Source organism: Nymphalis io, chromosome 10 (assembly GCF_905147045.1).
Source record: "Nymphalis io chromosome 10, ilAglIoxx1.1, whole genome shotgun sequence".
NCBI classification, from domain to species: Eukaryota; Metazoa; Arthropoda; class Insecta; order Lepidoptera; family Nymphalidae; genus Nymphalis; species Nymphalis io.
Window position 1 is genome coordinate 10,439,995 of NC_065897.1, and position 13,714 is coordinate 10,453,708.

Here is a 13,714-nt window from a genome sequence, read left to right on the forward strand (position 1 = left end):
GCAATTTTACTGCCTCGTTGGTCTAGTGGCTAGATATAAGGCCGTAGACCGGGACCTCGGTGCTCTGGGCTCGAATCCCAGATCGGACCAGTAAAAAGTTTCGCGGTCATGTCGGATTGCCGTCCCGTCAGATTATAAGAGTTAGGGAATAGAGAGTGCACAAGTGTGTGCACAAACACAGGTAAAATAAAATGTCCTGCGCAGTTGGCTAATGTATCTCGAGATTGGCCGCCGTGACCAAAATCGGACCGGATATTATTAGTAATTTTTAAATATCATGTCGATTAACTGCAACACACATCTGGGCATAACATTGTATTCAATGAATGGTCCTCCAGTCATCGGGAGTATTAAATTTTTCAGAGGCGCAAAAAGTAGGTCTACCGGTATATTATGACTATCTGGTTAAAAAGGCTATTTACGAAAATTTGGAACTAAGTAAGACAGCCTAGCGTAGATTAGATGGTACATTTATCAGATGGTGTGAGATTGACTCATATATCAGATTAAAGATTGATTCACTATTGTAGGGAATTATGTAAGTAAAGTGAAGGGTACTTCATGCGACCACTGCGACTGCCCATCTATAACAGAAGATACGGGCTACTTCATGCGACCTAACTATTACGGGTGATGGATTAAAGCAAACCACAATCGCTTTCTCGCGCATAATCGCGTGGCCTTACTAATCCATGCGTATCCTGATTGCTCAGTGCTTCGCTTCGATATACGTATCGTTATAAAATGATTTTGAAACAAATTACTATATTATAGGAATGTGTCAAATCTTGAAAAAGTACTAAATTGTCTATGATCTCATCCCAATATCTTTCATAAGGTAGTATTTATATTCCGCCACAAGGCTACGTGTAAGTTCTATGCCAAGTAAACTTAGTGAGAATTAATACGTGAAGTCCACATTTCTCTATCATCTTGTATAACATTATCCATTACATATTGTAGATATTTTACTAAATGAATGATACAAGCAAATACAAGGATCGTTAAAATACATACATATGGAAAAAAAATATAAAGGACTCATTATATATTGCATAAGTATATATTAGGTATTACAATTTGTTTCATTAACAAAATAATTAAACCTTATTATTATTATTATTAGTAATAAACATACGAAGTAATTATTATCAGTTGCACTTCAGCGATGATATAAATATTGAACAAATCTACATCCATACTAAAGCTATCACATGCCTTACAGTATCCCAATAATAATATTAATAGAATTAATTTTATTATATATTTGAATTTAAGTGTTAATCTTTCATCATGACAGGTTCTCCCGAATGGAAATTTGGTATTCCCCCCCTTCCGAGCGGAAGATTACCGACAGGAAGTACACGCTCAGGTTTATGCTTGTCTTGCAACGAATCCCGTTGGAAGTATCCACTCAAGGGACGTCAACGTACGAGCTGGTAAGTTTGAATAAACTTCTTAATTATAAAATTCATAATTAAGTTTTTGTTAATATGACCAAAGTTTGAATATGAAAAATGAAAAATTTCATCAAAATTATCTTACGTTTCGTAAATGTTTGGTCTTCAATTTCTACGCTCATGTGACGCTAACTATTGAACCGATTTATTTCACAATTTGATTTTCGTACACAGAGCTGTATTTTATCATAAGATTTAAAATAAGATCACAGCATCAGCGTAAACGCTTATGTTTACATTACATTTTCATTAATGGCATTGTTGATTAATTATGTCGATACGTTTTGGAAAACAAACAGTAGTAACGTAAACGTAAGCGTTGAGTTGTGCCTTAAATTGTAAAGTTGTAGAGCGACTATTTAATTATTTTATTTTGAGTTATAATTTTATAATTATTTTATTGGAAGAATAAGCTTATCTTATGATGTTAAAAATTTAATGTGCATATCTGAATTTGCCATACAATGCGTGTAAAGTTTAATAATTACATTTGAGGACATATAAAATATATAATAAATGGAAAAAAGGATACAAACATGAATAATACTTAAACCATAATTGGGAAAAAATGATAGAAAATTTCATATCATGTCAAAAAAAAACATAATAACAATTCTATTATTATATCTTGATGAGTATTTATATATTTAACGAATTTAAATACAAAAACAATTGCAATATATTAACTATTTACCTTAAACATTAAAATATATAAATAATCGTTTTTCGTCTACAATCATGCTCCACTTCACTTTTTGACTTATGACCCTGGTTCGTTGTCTTTAACACTCAATCTATTTAACAAAATAATATAAATAATTTTATTTAGATAGATTTAATCTTGATCGAAATCAACTAATATTTTTAATTACATTTCAAAACGATATAAGGTATTATATTAACTATAAAAATGGTTATTATTTGATAAAAATAACTTAACATCAATATTTTAGATTCGTAAAATAGATATATTTTTCAATTTAACTACCGGGTAACTATGTGTCACGTTTAATTTAGGGCAAAGCCCTTAGCGCTTTTCATGACTAATAGCGCTGTAGGGTCAATTGGATAAATAACCAGGGACGATTGAGTAGACATAAATTTGTCAGATGTTAGTTCCGTCTGTACTCTCTAACTATGACATAATTTAATAACCTCATCGGATGATTAGAATGTCTTTTTATGTGAGTTCAAGACATGAACCGAATAAATTTTAATTACGTCCTTTTAAAGTTATGAGACAATGTGAAAAGCGCTTCACACTGCATAGACAAGTTTTCGTTTATAATCATTTATCTTTGGTAGGTAATGCATATTGAATGATTATATTTTAAGGAATTTATTCAGTGTATATAAATGCGCTCGCCTAATATTTGTATTGCAGATTAATTAATGTTTATAATGTCAATTAAGTATTATTTCAATATTTACATAATATGTCGCTCTGGAATTTTACGCACTTACATAAACATGTGATTGTGTGTTTTATGTGTATGTTATTAGTTTTTATGTGACGGCGTGTAACAAAAATATGAATGTTTGAATTAAATTGTAATTTAAAATAGAATATGAATCAGAAAGATTGTGTATTCGCCTCTGGCAACAATCGTCTGGATGTGTGTAAACTGCATTAAGGAACAGTAATACTATTTCGTCTAAAACTTAAAAATATGAATATATTATATTATTTTACTAAATATAATAATATCAATAGATTAATGTTGAATTAATAACGGTAAAAATATGTATAAGTCGAATATAAAAAACTGTACAATTTTTGATGAAAAACTGTCCAGAACTGTAATCAATACATACTTCAAATGTGCGACAATTAATCATATTTTATATTAATTTAATTGTCTTCAAACAAATACACTTTGTCTGTTTGTTTATCGAACGTCAAACGTCAAAAACGACATTACAAGTTGTTTATTTTGCTAGCAATACAGATTCAAAATTGTAGGTATTAATATTGTATTACAATAAGTATATAATAAATATTAAAAAAATATATGATTCTTTCAACGATGTCGTCTTTAAGTACATTACATCTTTAAAATTTCAATAGTTTAAAAATGAGTTCTTACTTCGGGAGAAATTATCTGTCCCATTTTTAAAAATATTATTGATAAATACCTAAGCTTTTCGTTCTAAACTTATACCTTATTTAATAGGTATTTAGTTGATGCGATTTTAGGTGTTAATATTTATTGGGTGAAAAGATTGATCTTTTTAGCTAGTGATGATTCAAGTTTGACTTTTAGTGACCGTAATATCAAACAATTAATCGAAAATATTTTGTTATCAATAAATTGTTTTGATATGCAACTAGTTTACCTTTTTTATGTTGTATATTATAAAAATGTCTGTACATAGTTTACAAATAAATAAATAAACGAGTTTGGTTATAAATAGAAAAAACGTATCTCCCCAAGCCTTTACTAAATAGGTATTTTATGTTCATAGATTTAATTATAATACATTTTCTCCGTGAAGTGTGAATATTATCGTACTTATTGTCGCCAAATTCATTTTAAATTTTATAGACGAGTGAATCTAACTTGATCTACAAAAAGAGTTTTTTTTTTACAATACGACCATTGTATTAGATATTTATTTTTAAGGAGAAAGATGGCAACAACCTGTTTTTTTTTAAATTAATTTATTAAATTCAAAGTATAATATTACAAATATGGAAAAATAATAAGTATTGAAGCTAGTTGGATTGACTTGAGTTAACACAGTTTTTTAAAAAGCCTCTTTAAATGTTCCCTCAATTGAATTAGTGGTCGCGCAGCAATACGATACCGACGTAAACAAGGAGTATGTGATAATGGGGAACAGCATTATACTAAAATGCCAGGTCCCATCGTTCGTCGCGGATTTTATAGAAGTTCTATCATGGCATACCGATGAAAATGAAGATTTTTATCCTGGAGAAAATTATGGTTAATCTGAATTGAAATTTCAAAATTCTAAATCCTTCCATTCCTCCCTTTCCAATAATAATTGAGAGTGAAAATATTCACAGTTGTCCAGCAGCAGTATGAATCTGAAGTTAATAACGAATACGTAATCCGGGGAAATTCAGCCATACTTAAATGTTCAATACCTTCATTTGTCGCCGATTTTGTAAACGTTATATCATGGCATGATGAAGCAGGGAATTCATTTAATTTGAATAGCAGCATGGAGGGAGAGGGTAATTCGTCTCAAAAAAATGATCTCCCGATCCTCTTACCAAAATTCCTTTATAAAAATCTAAATAATCCAATACATTACAGTTGTTACACAGTATTATGAGGCGGAAGTAGTGTCTGAATATGTTATTAGAGGAAATACCGCTGTATTAAAATGCAACATCCCCTCATTTGTTGCCGACTTTGTTAAAGTAGAAGCTTGGGTTGACTCCGACGGCGGTGAATACTTGCTAACTGATGACATCGGTAGGATAATTATATTTTTAAAGAAACACCTGTTCCAGAATTTTCCCGACACCCGTTTCCAAGTACTAATTACCAACCCTATAAAATGATATTAAGACGCCAATTACGCGAACCACAATGTTTCAGTTGTCAATCAGTTTTATGAAGCAGAGATTCTAACAGAATATGTTATACGCGGAAACGCTGCTGTTTTGAAATGTTCCATTCCTTCCTTTGTCGCGGATTTTGTAAAAGTAGAAGCTTGGATTGACGAAGAAGGAACCGTGATTACCGATTCTGAAGACTTCGGTAAACATTACTAGCGTCCATTATTAAGTGTCACTCCTGTCACCTCCATTTACTTATCCATTTCGAACTCTAATTGTTATTCTTTAGTTGTGTCTCAGTATTACGTGACTGAAGCCGAAAATGAGTACGTGATTAGAGGAAACGCTGCTATTGTTCGCTGCAAGATCCCTTCCTTCGTTAGCGATTTCGTTCACGTGGATTCGTGGCTTATGGACGATGGCGAAATACTTACAATAAATAATACTAATACATCTGAGGGTATATATTTTACAAAAGAAACAGAATGTCTATTATATTTCCACATTCCATTCCAAATTTCCAAATACCTTGTCATAAATTTTAATCTCTTTTGAATAGTGGTGTCACAGCCATATGAAGCTGAAGCTGACAACGAGTATGTTATTCGGGGAAACGCAGCTATAATGAAATGTGAATTACCAAGTTTTGTATCGGATTTTGTGTTTGTTGAAATGTGGACCGATAGTGATGGTGGAACTTACTACCCGGGAAGTAGCGAGGGTAACTTTGCCTAAATACCATATGCCCAAATCCTAAATATCCTAACTTTGATAAATTTGTAACAGCGGTGCTTCAAGTATACGAGGCTAGAGTCAACGATGAATTCGTTATGAGGGGCAATACAGCAATTCTGAAATGTATCGTGCCATCTTTCGTAGCTGACTTCGTTACTGTCATGGCATGGCTAATGGACAATGAAACAATTGTATCCGATGAAAATACAAATATTGACCCTGGTAGTAGATAAATAATGTATATTTAATTATATTTATCCTATCTCCCATCTTGAATATATTAGTCATCTTTTCATCAAGGCTATCATAAATTACATCCACAGTTGTACATCAAAACTATGAACCACGCGTCATAGACGAAGATGTTCTTCGCGGGAACTCTGCTATAGTCAAATGTCTCATTCCGTCATTTGTAGCAGATTACGTACACGTAGTCGAATGGGTTACGGACGAAGAGTCCCTCTCTGCATTTTCGTTGAATGACTCTGAAGGCAATTATGGTAATCGAGATCGCTTGCGTGACCCCAATTGTCCCTATCCGCTCTCCACAAAATCCTCGGCCTAATTCATAATTACAGTACGTTTTAGTTACCTCTTTTTTTTAAATATTTCAGCTGTAAATCAATTCTACGAATCTCAAGTTTACGATATTTACGTAATTCGAGGTAATGCAGCAGTTTTCAAATGTCACATCCCATCGTTTGTTACTGATCACGTACACGTTATTTCTTGGCATGATAGTGAAGGTGGAGAATTCTTGACCAATGAAAATTACGGTACAATAACTAAAACTGACTTCTAATATATATCCCTTGGCATCCCTATCCAATCAAAAAGTCAAAGCTAAATATTCGTGACGATTATGTTTTTTTCGAAATTTCAGTCGTATCACAGGCATATACTGTTCATTTAGTAGAAGAAAATGTTTTACGAGGAAATGCTGCAATTATAAAATGCTTAATCCCGAGTTTTGTTACGGAGTACGTTTACGTTGCTTCGTGGATCATCTTAGAGGGGAATGACGAAATAGAAATTCAATTTAACGATACAACAAACAACGCGGGTATCTTGTTAATTCGACATTACATTCCTTATCTATTCCGTTATATTATCCAATTTCAATCCCGTTACTTGTCCAAATCTAGTATTAATATTGCAATTTTACTTGCAGTCGTCACACAAGCATATACCGTTAATTTAATGGAAGAAAGTGTTTTGCGTGGCAATTCAGCTATACTCAAATGTCATATCTCAACATTCGTTACTGAATATGTCAGCGTATCGTCTTGGATTATTTCGGAAGCAGAAACAGATGTATTAGAAATTAAAGCAGAGTCGAACGATTTGGGTATTATTTCTGTTGAGGGTATTTCATCATTGTCCTGTTCCTCTTTCCTATTTCAGTCGTTTCGCAAGCATATACTGTAAATTTGATGGAAGAAAATGTCTTACGTGGAAATTCTGCAATCGTCAAATGCCATATACCAAGCTTTGTCTCTGAATATGTAACCGTCTCATCCTGGATTATATCCGAAGGAGACATCGATGAGAAAGAAATTAATAGCACTGTCCATGAATACTTGGGTATATTCAATTTAGAAGTCTTTAGGTTTCTATTCTCCAATCCTACCCATGTAGCATTTAGATTACCTTTAACATTAACGTAGGTCGTTACGGTCTTTATAGTTAGCTATATTTTTTCAGTTGCTTCTCAATCTTACACTGTAAATCTATGGGAGGAAAACGTTTTACGAGGCAATTCTGCAATACTCAAATGCCATATTCCAAGTTTTGTTACTGAGTATGTCACGATCACTTCCTGGATAATTTTTGAAGGGGACAATGAAGAAATGAATATAAACATAAATTCTAATTTTAGTTTGGGTAAAACATATGAAATAGCTTATCGATTTTATATAATATTTACATCCTTAATCCTTCACATTTTTATTTCAAAAACTATTGGTGCCTCCTAGGAAGTAATAGCAACTCTGAGTTTAATATTTCAAAGACATTATTTTCTCAACAACTTCATTCCAGTCGTATCTCAAGCTTACGACGTGAAGTTTTGGGAAGAGTACGTCCTGCGTGGAAACGCTGCTATATTGAAATGTCAAATACCCAGTTTTGTATCTGAATATGTATCAGTGGCATCGTGGATAATATCCGAAGATTCTATTGAAAACGAAATAAAATCTGACAATTCTTCAGACTTAGGTATTTCGATAGTCCCCTTAAGTTTATCTAAATGCTACCGTTTCTTTTCCTGTTTAATTTCCCGCAATCCTTTATTCATAACCCACACACATCGAACAACAAATATGGTAAAAGCAAAAATTAAAAAGAACAACATAAAAAATTATTAAGTCTATTGACTTAATAAACTTCTTTGGCAATAATGCCCGTGCGTCTTTTTACATTAGGTCATATTGTTTCAGTGGTTTCACAAGCCTATGCTGTTAATCTCATGGAGGAATATGTCCTTAGAGGAAATGCTGCTATTTTAAAATGCCATATACCAAGCTTTGTATCGGAGTACGTCTATGTCGTGTCATGGATTATCAGTGAAGTAGAAGAAGAGGTTGAGATTAAGCTTGAGTCAGATAATAACAATTCAGATGGTATGAGTTCTTCGATGTGTCATTAACTGTTTCTTCGTATGCCTATGCGTGCTTTTTATTGCTTAGTTGTTTAGGGCGTTGTTAACATCATCGAATTACCTGACTCCATAGACCTCACGGTCTACCCTGATCCTTATTCCTACTTCCTTAGTATAATGCATGTTTTAATAAAATTTGTAAGTAAATCACAACCTTATGTTGTGCTGATGAAATATATCAAATTAGTATTTTTTATTTGAAAAAAAAAAATGATTACAATGTTTTTTTTTAATATTTCAGAGGGAAAATATTTAGTACTACCATCTGGTGAATTGCATATTCGTGATGTTGGACCTGAAGACGGATACAAATCATACCAATGTAGGACTAAACATAGACTGACTGGAGAAACTAGATTATCTGCAACTAAAGGACGCCTCGTTATCACTGGTACGTCGAAAATATAATTGTACAGTATCAAAACATATTGCGCTGTTAATTCATTTCGTAATGTTATTTATTTATTCGATTAAATATTTAAATAAATTTAATAGATTTAATTTTTGATGTTTATTTTATGAATTAATTGCGCTACTATATTGAGTTCCAACAGCGAAAAACACGTTGTTTTTAATTTTTTTGTAATTGATAATGATGGAAAATATATTAACAATATAACAAAAAAAAAATATGCTACCATAATTATTCAAATTATGTCGATTTACTTTTGATAAATGTTAAGAGAATATAAGGCTATTATAGAATATATTAGTACTTTAATATTTTTCACTGTTGGAACGTTTTTTTTTTTTATTTACACAATATTATGCAGTCACGAATTTTAAAATTACACCAAACAAAATATTTTCACTATTCGATAATAACTATTGTGGTTATAACGTTTTTATTTAATTAATTAAATGAGCCTTAAAGAAAAACATGGCATGATTGAAAATAATTTGTTACTTTTTTATCAAATTTTTATTTCTAAAGAATTATCATCTCTTATAATGAAAAATTTTTTAGTAGATATCTAAGTGAAATTTTATATAAATTAATTACTCTCAATTTAATGTAAACCAGAAAAAGATGATGATTCATTAAAATAATTATTGCAATAAATAATTTTGTAAATATAATATGTAACTTATATTTGCAAAGTTAGTTTGAAACAAAACCTTGCCTGAATGTTGGGATAGGGTACCCTGCAGAGCCTTAATCGCGCTCGTTAACTTTAGAATTACTGACATAATTAGAGAAATGTAGGGGTTTATCAGGGGCGTATTGTGATCTGTTTGATTTTGTCGCTGTCGATGTCCAATCTTCGTAAACCCACCTTCTCCCAACATGCGCAGAGCCGGTGGGCCGAGTGCCTCCCAAGTTTCCTAGCTCGCAGACTACAAGCGGTTTCCAGTTTAAAGAGACCATCAGTCTTGCTGTACTGTGTCCAGCACAGTCCTACCCATCACCCACATACCGGTAAGATGATGCTTGAAATTAAAGGACTTATGCGTCATTTCTCAGAGCCGATAGGGCGAGTGCCTCCTAAGTTTTCTTCGACGCAAGTGGGTGCGATGTTCGTAGCGAAGTTGGATTTGACATTTTCATTACAATGTCCAGCTCAGGCTTTCCCTGTCCCTGTGTTCAGGTAATTTCTGTAAATATTTAGTTCCGTTATTACATCTATTATAAATAAATTATAGAACCAGTTGGACGCGTCCCTCCTAAGTTTGCTACAGTTTTAACTGGCACAATGTTTGAAGTTAGGAAAACTGACAGTTACGCATTGCAGTGTCCTGCTCAGGCGTTCCCGACCCCATTATTCAGGTAAAATACAAATCTTCAAACATTTGTATTATAATTACTTTCTATAGAACCCGTCGGACGTGTACCGCCAAAATTTGCATCTGTTGTTATGGGTACGATGATCGGAGTAAGGAAAAATTATTCGTTTGCATTACAATGCCCCGCACAAGCATTTCCAGTCCCAATTTTCAGGTATTTATTGTAAATTACTATTTCCATGTTAGTCATATTACTTAAATCTATACAACACTTCGGTTATATTTTGCTTCAGAACCTATGGGAAAAGTCTCTCCAAAATTTCCGACTTTAGAAAAAAGTAGACTTTTTAACTATGACACTGCTCAAAGCATGTCGCTTCTTTGTCCCGCTCAAGCATTTCCTGCCCCAATGTTTAGGTAAGATTTGAAGTACATTGTAAAATTATGGTTTTCTGGTAAGTGTGAATTAATCGTCGAATCCTCATATTTATTTTATTTCTGTTAAATTAACAGAGCCTATGGGCAAAGTGTCACCGAAGTTTCCAACTATGGAAACAGGACGCAGTTTTACTTTTTCTTCAAATACCTGTGTGACTCTACTTTGCCCGGCCCAAGCCTTTCCAACTCCACTATTCAGGTACTTTATTTAAATTTTCATAACATTATGCCCGTAGAGCCAGTTGGGCGTGTTTCACCTAAATTTCCTTCGATGGATAGCTCAAGAAGCTTTAGTGCGATGTTAAACAACAGCCTGACAATTTTATGTCCAGCCCAAGCGTTCCCAGTCCCACTATTCAGGTAAATTGAAATGGATGTTCAAATGATTTTATTTATTAATTTATTCATAGAACCTGTGGGTCGCGTTTCGCCTAAATTTACAACTACTGATAAAAGTCGAGCATTTGATGCAAACGAACGAGAAAATATCACAATTTTGTGCCCCGCCCAAGCTTTTCCTGCCCCGGCTTTCAGGTATATTATTACTTAATATACGTTTTGACGGAAATTTCATTCTACTTAGAGCCAATGAGCAGTGCCGCACCAAAACTGGCGTCGAAAATGATTGATATAACAGAGGCTATGGTTAATCAAACATGTTCGTTGCTTTGTGTATCGCAAGGCTTTCCTGTCCCAATATTCAGGTAAAAAGTATTCATATAAATATTTTACATAAATAAATATTAATTAATGAGATTGGTATGTTTGTGTAGAACCTGTAGGCAGAGTTCCACCGAAGTTCCCAACAATGGACAATGTTAGAGGCTTTGGTACCCTTATTAATTCAAGCGTGACATTGTTGTGTCCCGCTCAAGCATTCCCAGTTCCTTTGTCAAGGTAATTTGTTATTAAAAGTCGTTATTTTCTTCTAGAGCCAATTAATAGTGCCCCACCGAAAGTCCCAACTAAAACAATAGAATTTTTGGAATTCGCTATGAGATCCAGCGTTACGTTGCTTTGTTTGGCCCAGGCGTATCCCGTCCCTATATTCCGGTGAGTCGCACAAGAAAATGATATACGTTTGAGTGATTATAAACCCTCACATTGTTCTTATATATAGCTAGGAATAATAATGGATGTGTTTTTAAAAAATCAGTTAATAAAACAAAAGTATTGTTCATTTTTAGAACCTATTGGCTCCAAAAGTCCTTCGTTCTCAAGTGGTTCAAAGTTAGCCTGGTTTGAAATATCTAGCTCGCAAGGCTTTGCTCTTTTATGCCCAGCGCAAGGGTTTCCTGTACCGGTATTTAGGTGAGAACTAATGAACTTTGTTTTCCGTACATTTTCAGAGCCCATCGTATCAAAACCCCCGACTTTGTCCAGCGATGATAAATTTGCATGGTTTATTCATAGACCTATAGGAAATGACTTGGCTTTAATTTGTCGGGCGCAGGGATATCCTATACCTATATACAGGTATTTTTATTATTGTTCTTTTTTTTTGTAATACACCCCTACGTTCTTAATTTTAGAACCCATCGGATCTAAATCGCCCACTTTTTCGACCGATGACAAAATGTCTTGGTATGTAAGAACGGTCAATCAGAGCCTAAATCTTTTGTGTTTGGCCCAGGCGTTTCCAGTCCCGGTTTTCAGGTGATTAAATAAAATAATTTATTTTTATTATAGAACCCGTTGGCTCTAAATCCCCTACATTCTCTAATGACGTCCAATTTTCTGGAATAACTCGTAAAACTGGTCAAGACTTTGCGCTTTTATGCCAAGCCCAAGCCTTTCCTGTCCCGTTATTCAGGTAAGATTTTAAGTAATCTTTATATGACTACCCAAATCACATAATCGTTGATACAGAACCGATAGGATCAAAGGCGCCGTCGTTTTCTCTGGAATTTAAAAGTACAACGCTCACAAAAATATCCGGGCAAGCAATTGTTTTACTGTGTCAGGCTCAGTCGCATCCTCCTCCGTTATTCAAGTGAGTGATTCCTAATATTTTTACTCCTTTTTTTATATTCAGAGCCAGTATCGGCCAGAGCGCCCACTTTTCCTACTTCCGCGTCGTCCTACAATTATAATATTGAAGCACACTCTGGGGGTTCTGTGCTATGTCAGGCACAAGGGTATCCACAACCAATGTTCAGGTGGGTTTGCTACTCGATATATCTTGTTACTGAATACTTTTAGAACCTATCGGCGCAAAGGCTCCTTCCTTTTCTACCGATTCCAAAGGCAGTATATTTATCCGAGAAACAGGGCACAGCTTTGCGTTACTTTGTCAAGCCCAAGCATCACCGATTCCCATATATAGGTAAGTTAGAAAAAAATCAATAGTGTTTTCCTTCTACAGAACCCGTTGGTTCGAAACCGCCGACCTTCCCCAATGATTTAACTTCTTCAGCTGTAACGAGACATAAGGATCAAAGTTTTTCAATGACGTGTCAAGCGCAGGCATTCCCTTTACCAATTTTCAGGCAAGTGTTGCATTAATTAAACGAATCTTAAACGTTAAATATACAACTAATACAAAACTTCGATGTTATAGAATTATTGCTATCTGATATTATATTTTGTTCTTAAAAAAAGTCGTCTCAATTAACATTTTTTGTTCTTTCTTATTGTTTGTCGATAGATGTTGAAATTCCAAAGGTGTACATGTTTTTAAAGCTTATCATAGATGATTCTTTCCTACAGAGCCCGTTGGATCAAAGGCTCCATCTTTTTCATCCGAGTCTGCTCTTTCATCTCTTAAAAGACATGAAAATCAAAGTTTTGCACTTCTTTGTCAAGCTCAAGCTTTTCCTGTACCGATATTCAGGCAAGTTATCTATTTTTCAAGATTTCGATATATAAAGGCGTAAATATTTTATAGAACCAGTTGGTGCTAAGTCTCCAACGTTTTCATCTGAATCTATGGGAAGCATATTTAGAAAGCGCGTTGGACAAGACTTCGCTCTTCTTTGTCAGGCTCAAAGTTACCCTGCCCCAGTTTTCAGGCAAGTGAAAACATTTTTGGATCATTTGTAATATTTTTTTCAAACTGCAGAACCAGTTGGCTTCAAAGCACCCACTTTTTCGACGGACGCTCGTAGTAGTACTTTTATACGAACCGTTAACCAAAGCTTTGGTTTATTGTGTCAAGCTCAAGCA

The 13,714-nt window shown here is 33.9% G+C and overlaps 1 protein-coding gene across 8 annotated transcripts in view; it reads left to right on the forward strand.

Moving 5' to 3' along the window:
- The window catches only part of LOC126771094 (cell adhesion molecule Dscam2), a 60,893-nt gene that overhangs the window by 15,864 nt on the left and 31,315 nt on the right, over positions 1 to 13,714 (forward strand). The window contains exons 4-11 of one of the 8 annotated variants that reach the window (XM_050490804.1): positions 1,301 to 1,439; positions 5,033 to 5,194; positions 5,282 to 5,452; positions 8,628 to 8,777; positions 10,405 to 10,528; positions 10,625 to 10,748; positions 10,960 to 11,083; positions 11,323 to 11,446. In XM_050490804.1, the coding sequence (XP_050346761.1) occupies positions 1,301 to 1,439; positions 5,033 to 5,194; positions 5,282 to 5,452; positions 8,628 to 8,777; positions 10,405 to 10,528; positions 10,625 to 10,748; positions 10,960 to 11,083; positions 11,323 to 11,446 (1,118 nt within the window). Of the gene's footprint in view, positions 1 to 1,300; positions 1,440 to 4,246; positions 4,409 to 4,491; positions 4,663 to 4,744; positions 4,907 to 5,032; positions 5,195 to 5,281; positions 5,453 to 8,627; positions 8,778 to 10,404; positions 10,529 to 10,624; positions 10,749 to 10,959; positions 11,084 to 11,322; positions 11,447 to 11,736; positions 11,861 to 12,238; positions 12,363 to 13,714 lie in introns of all 8 variants that reach the window. The other 7 variants (XM_050490808.1, XM_050490811.1, XM_050490809.1 and 4 more) reach the window with 7 other exon arrangements.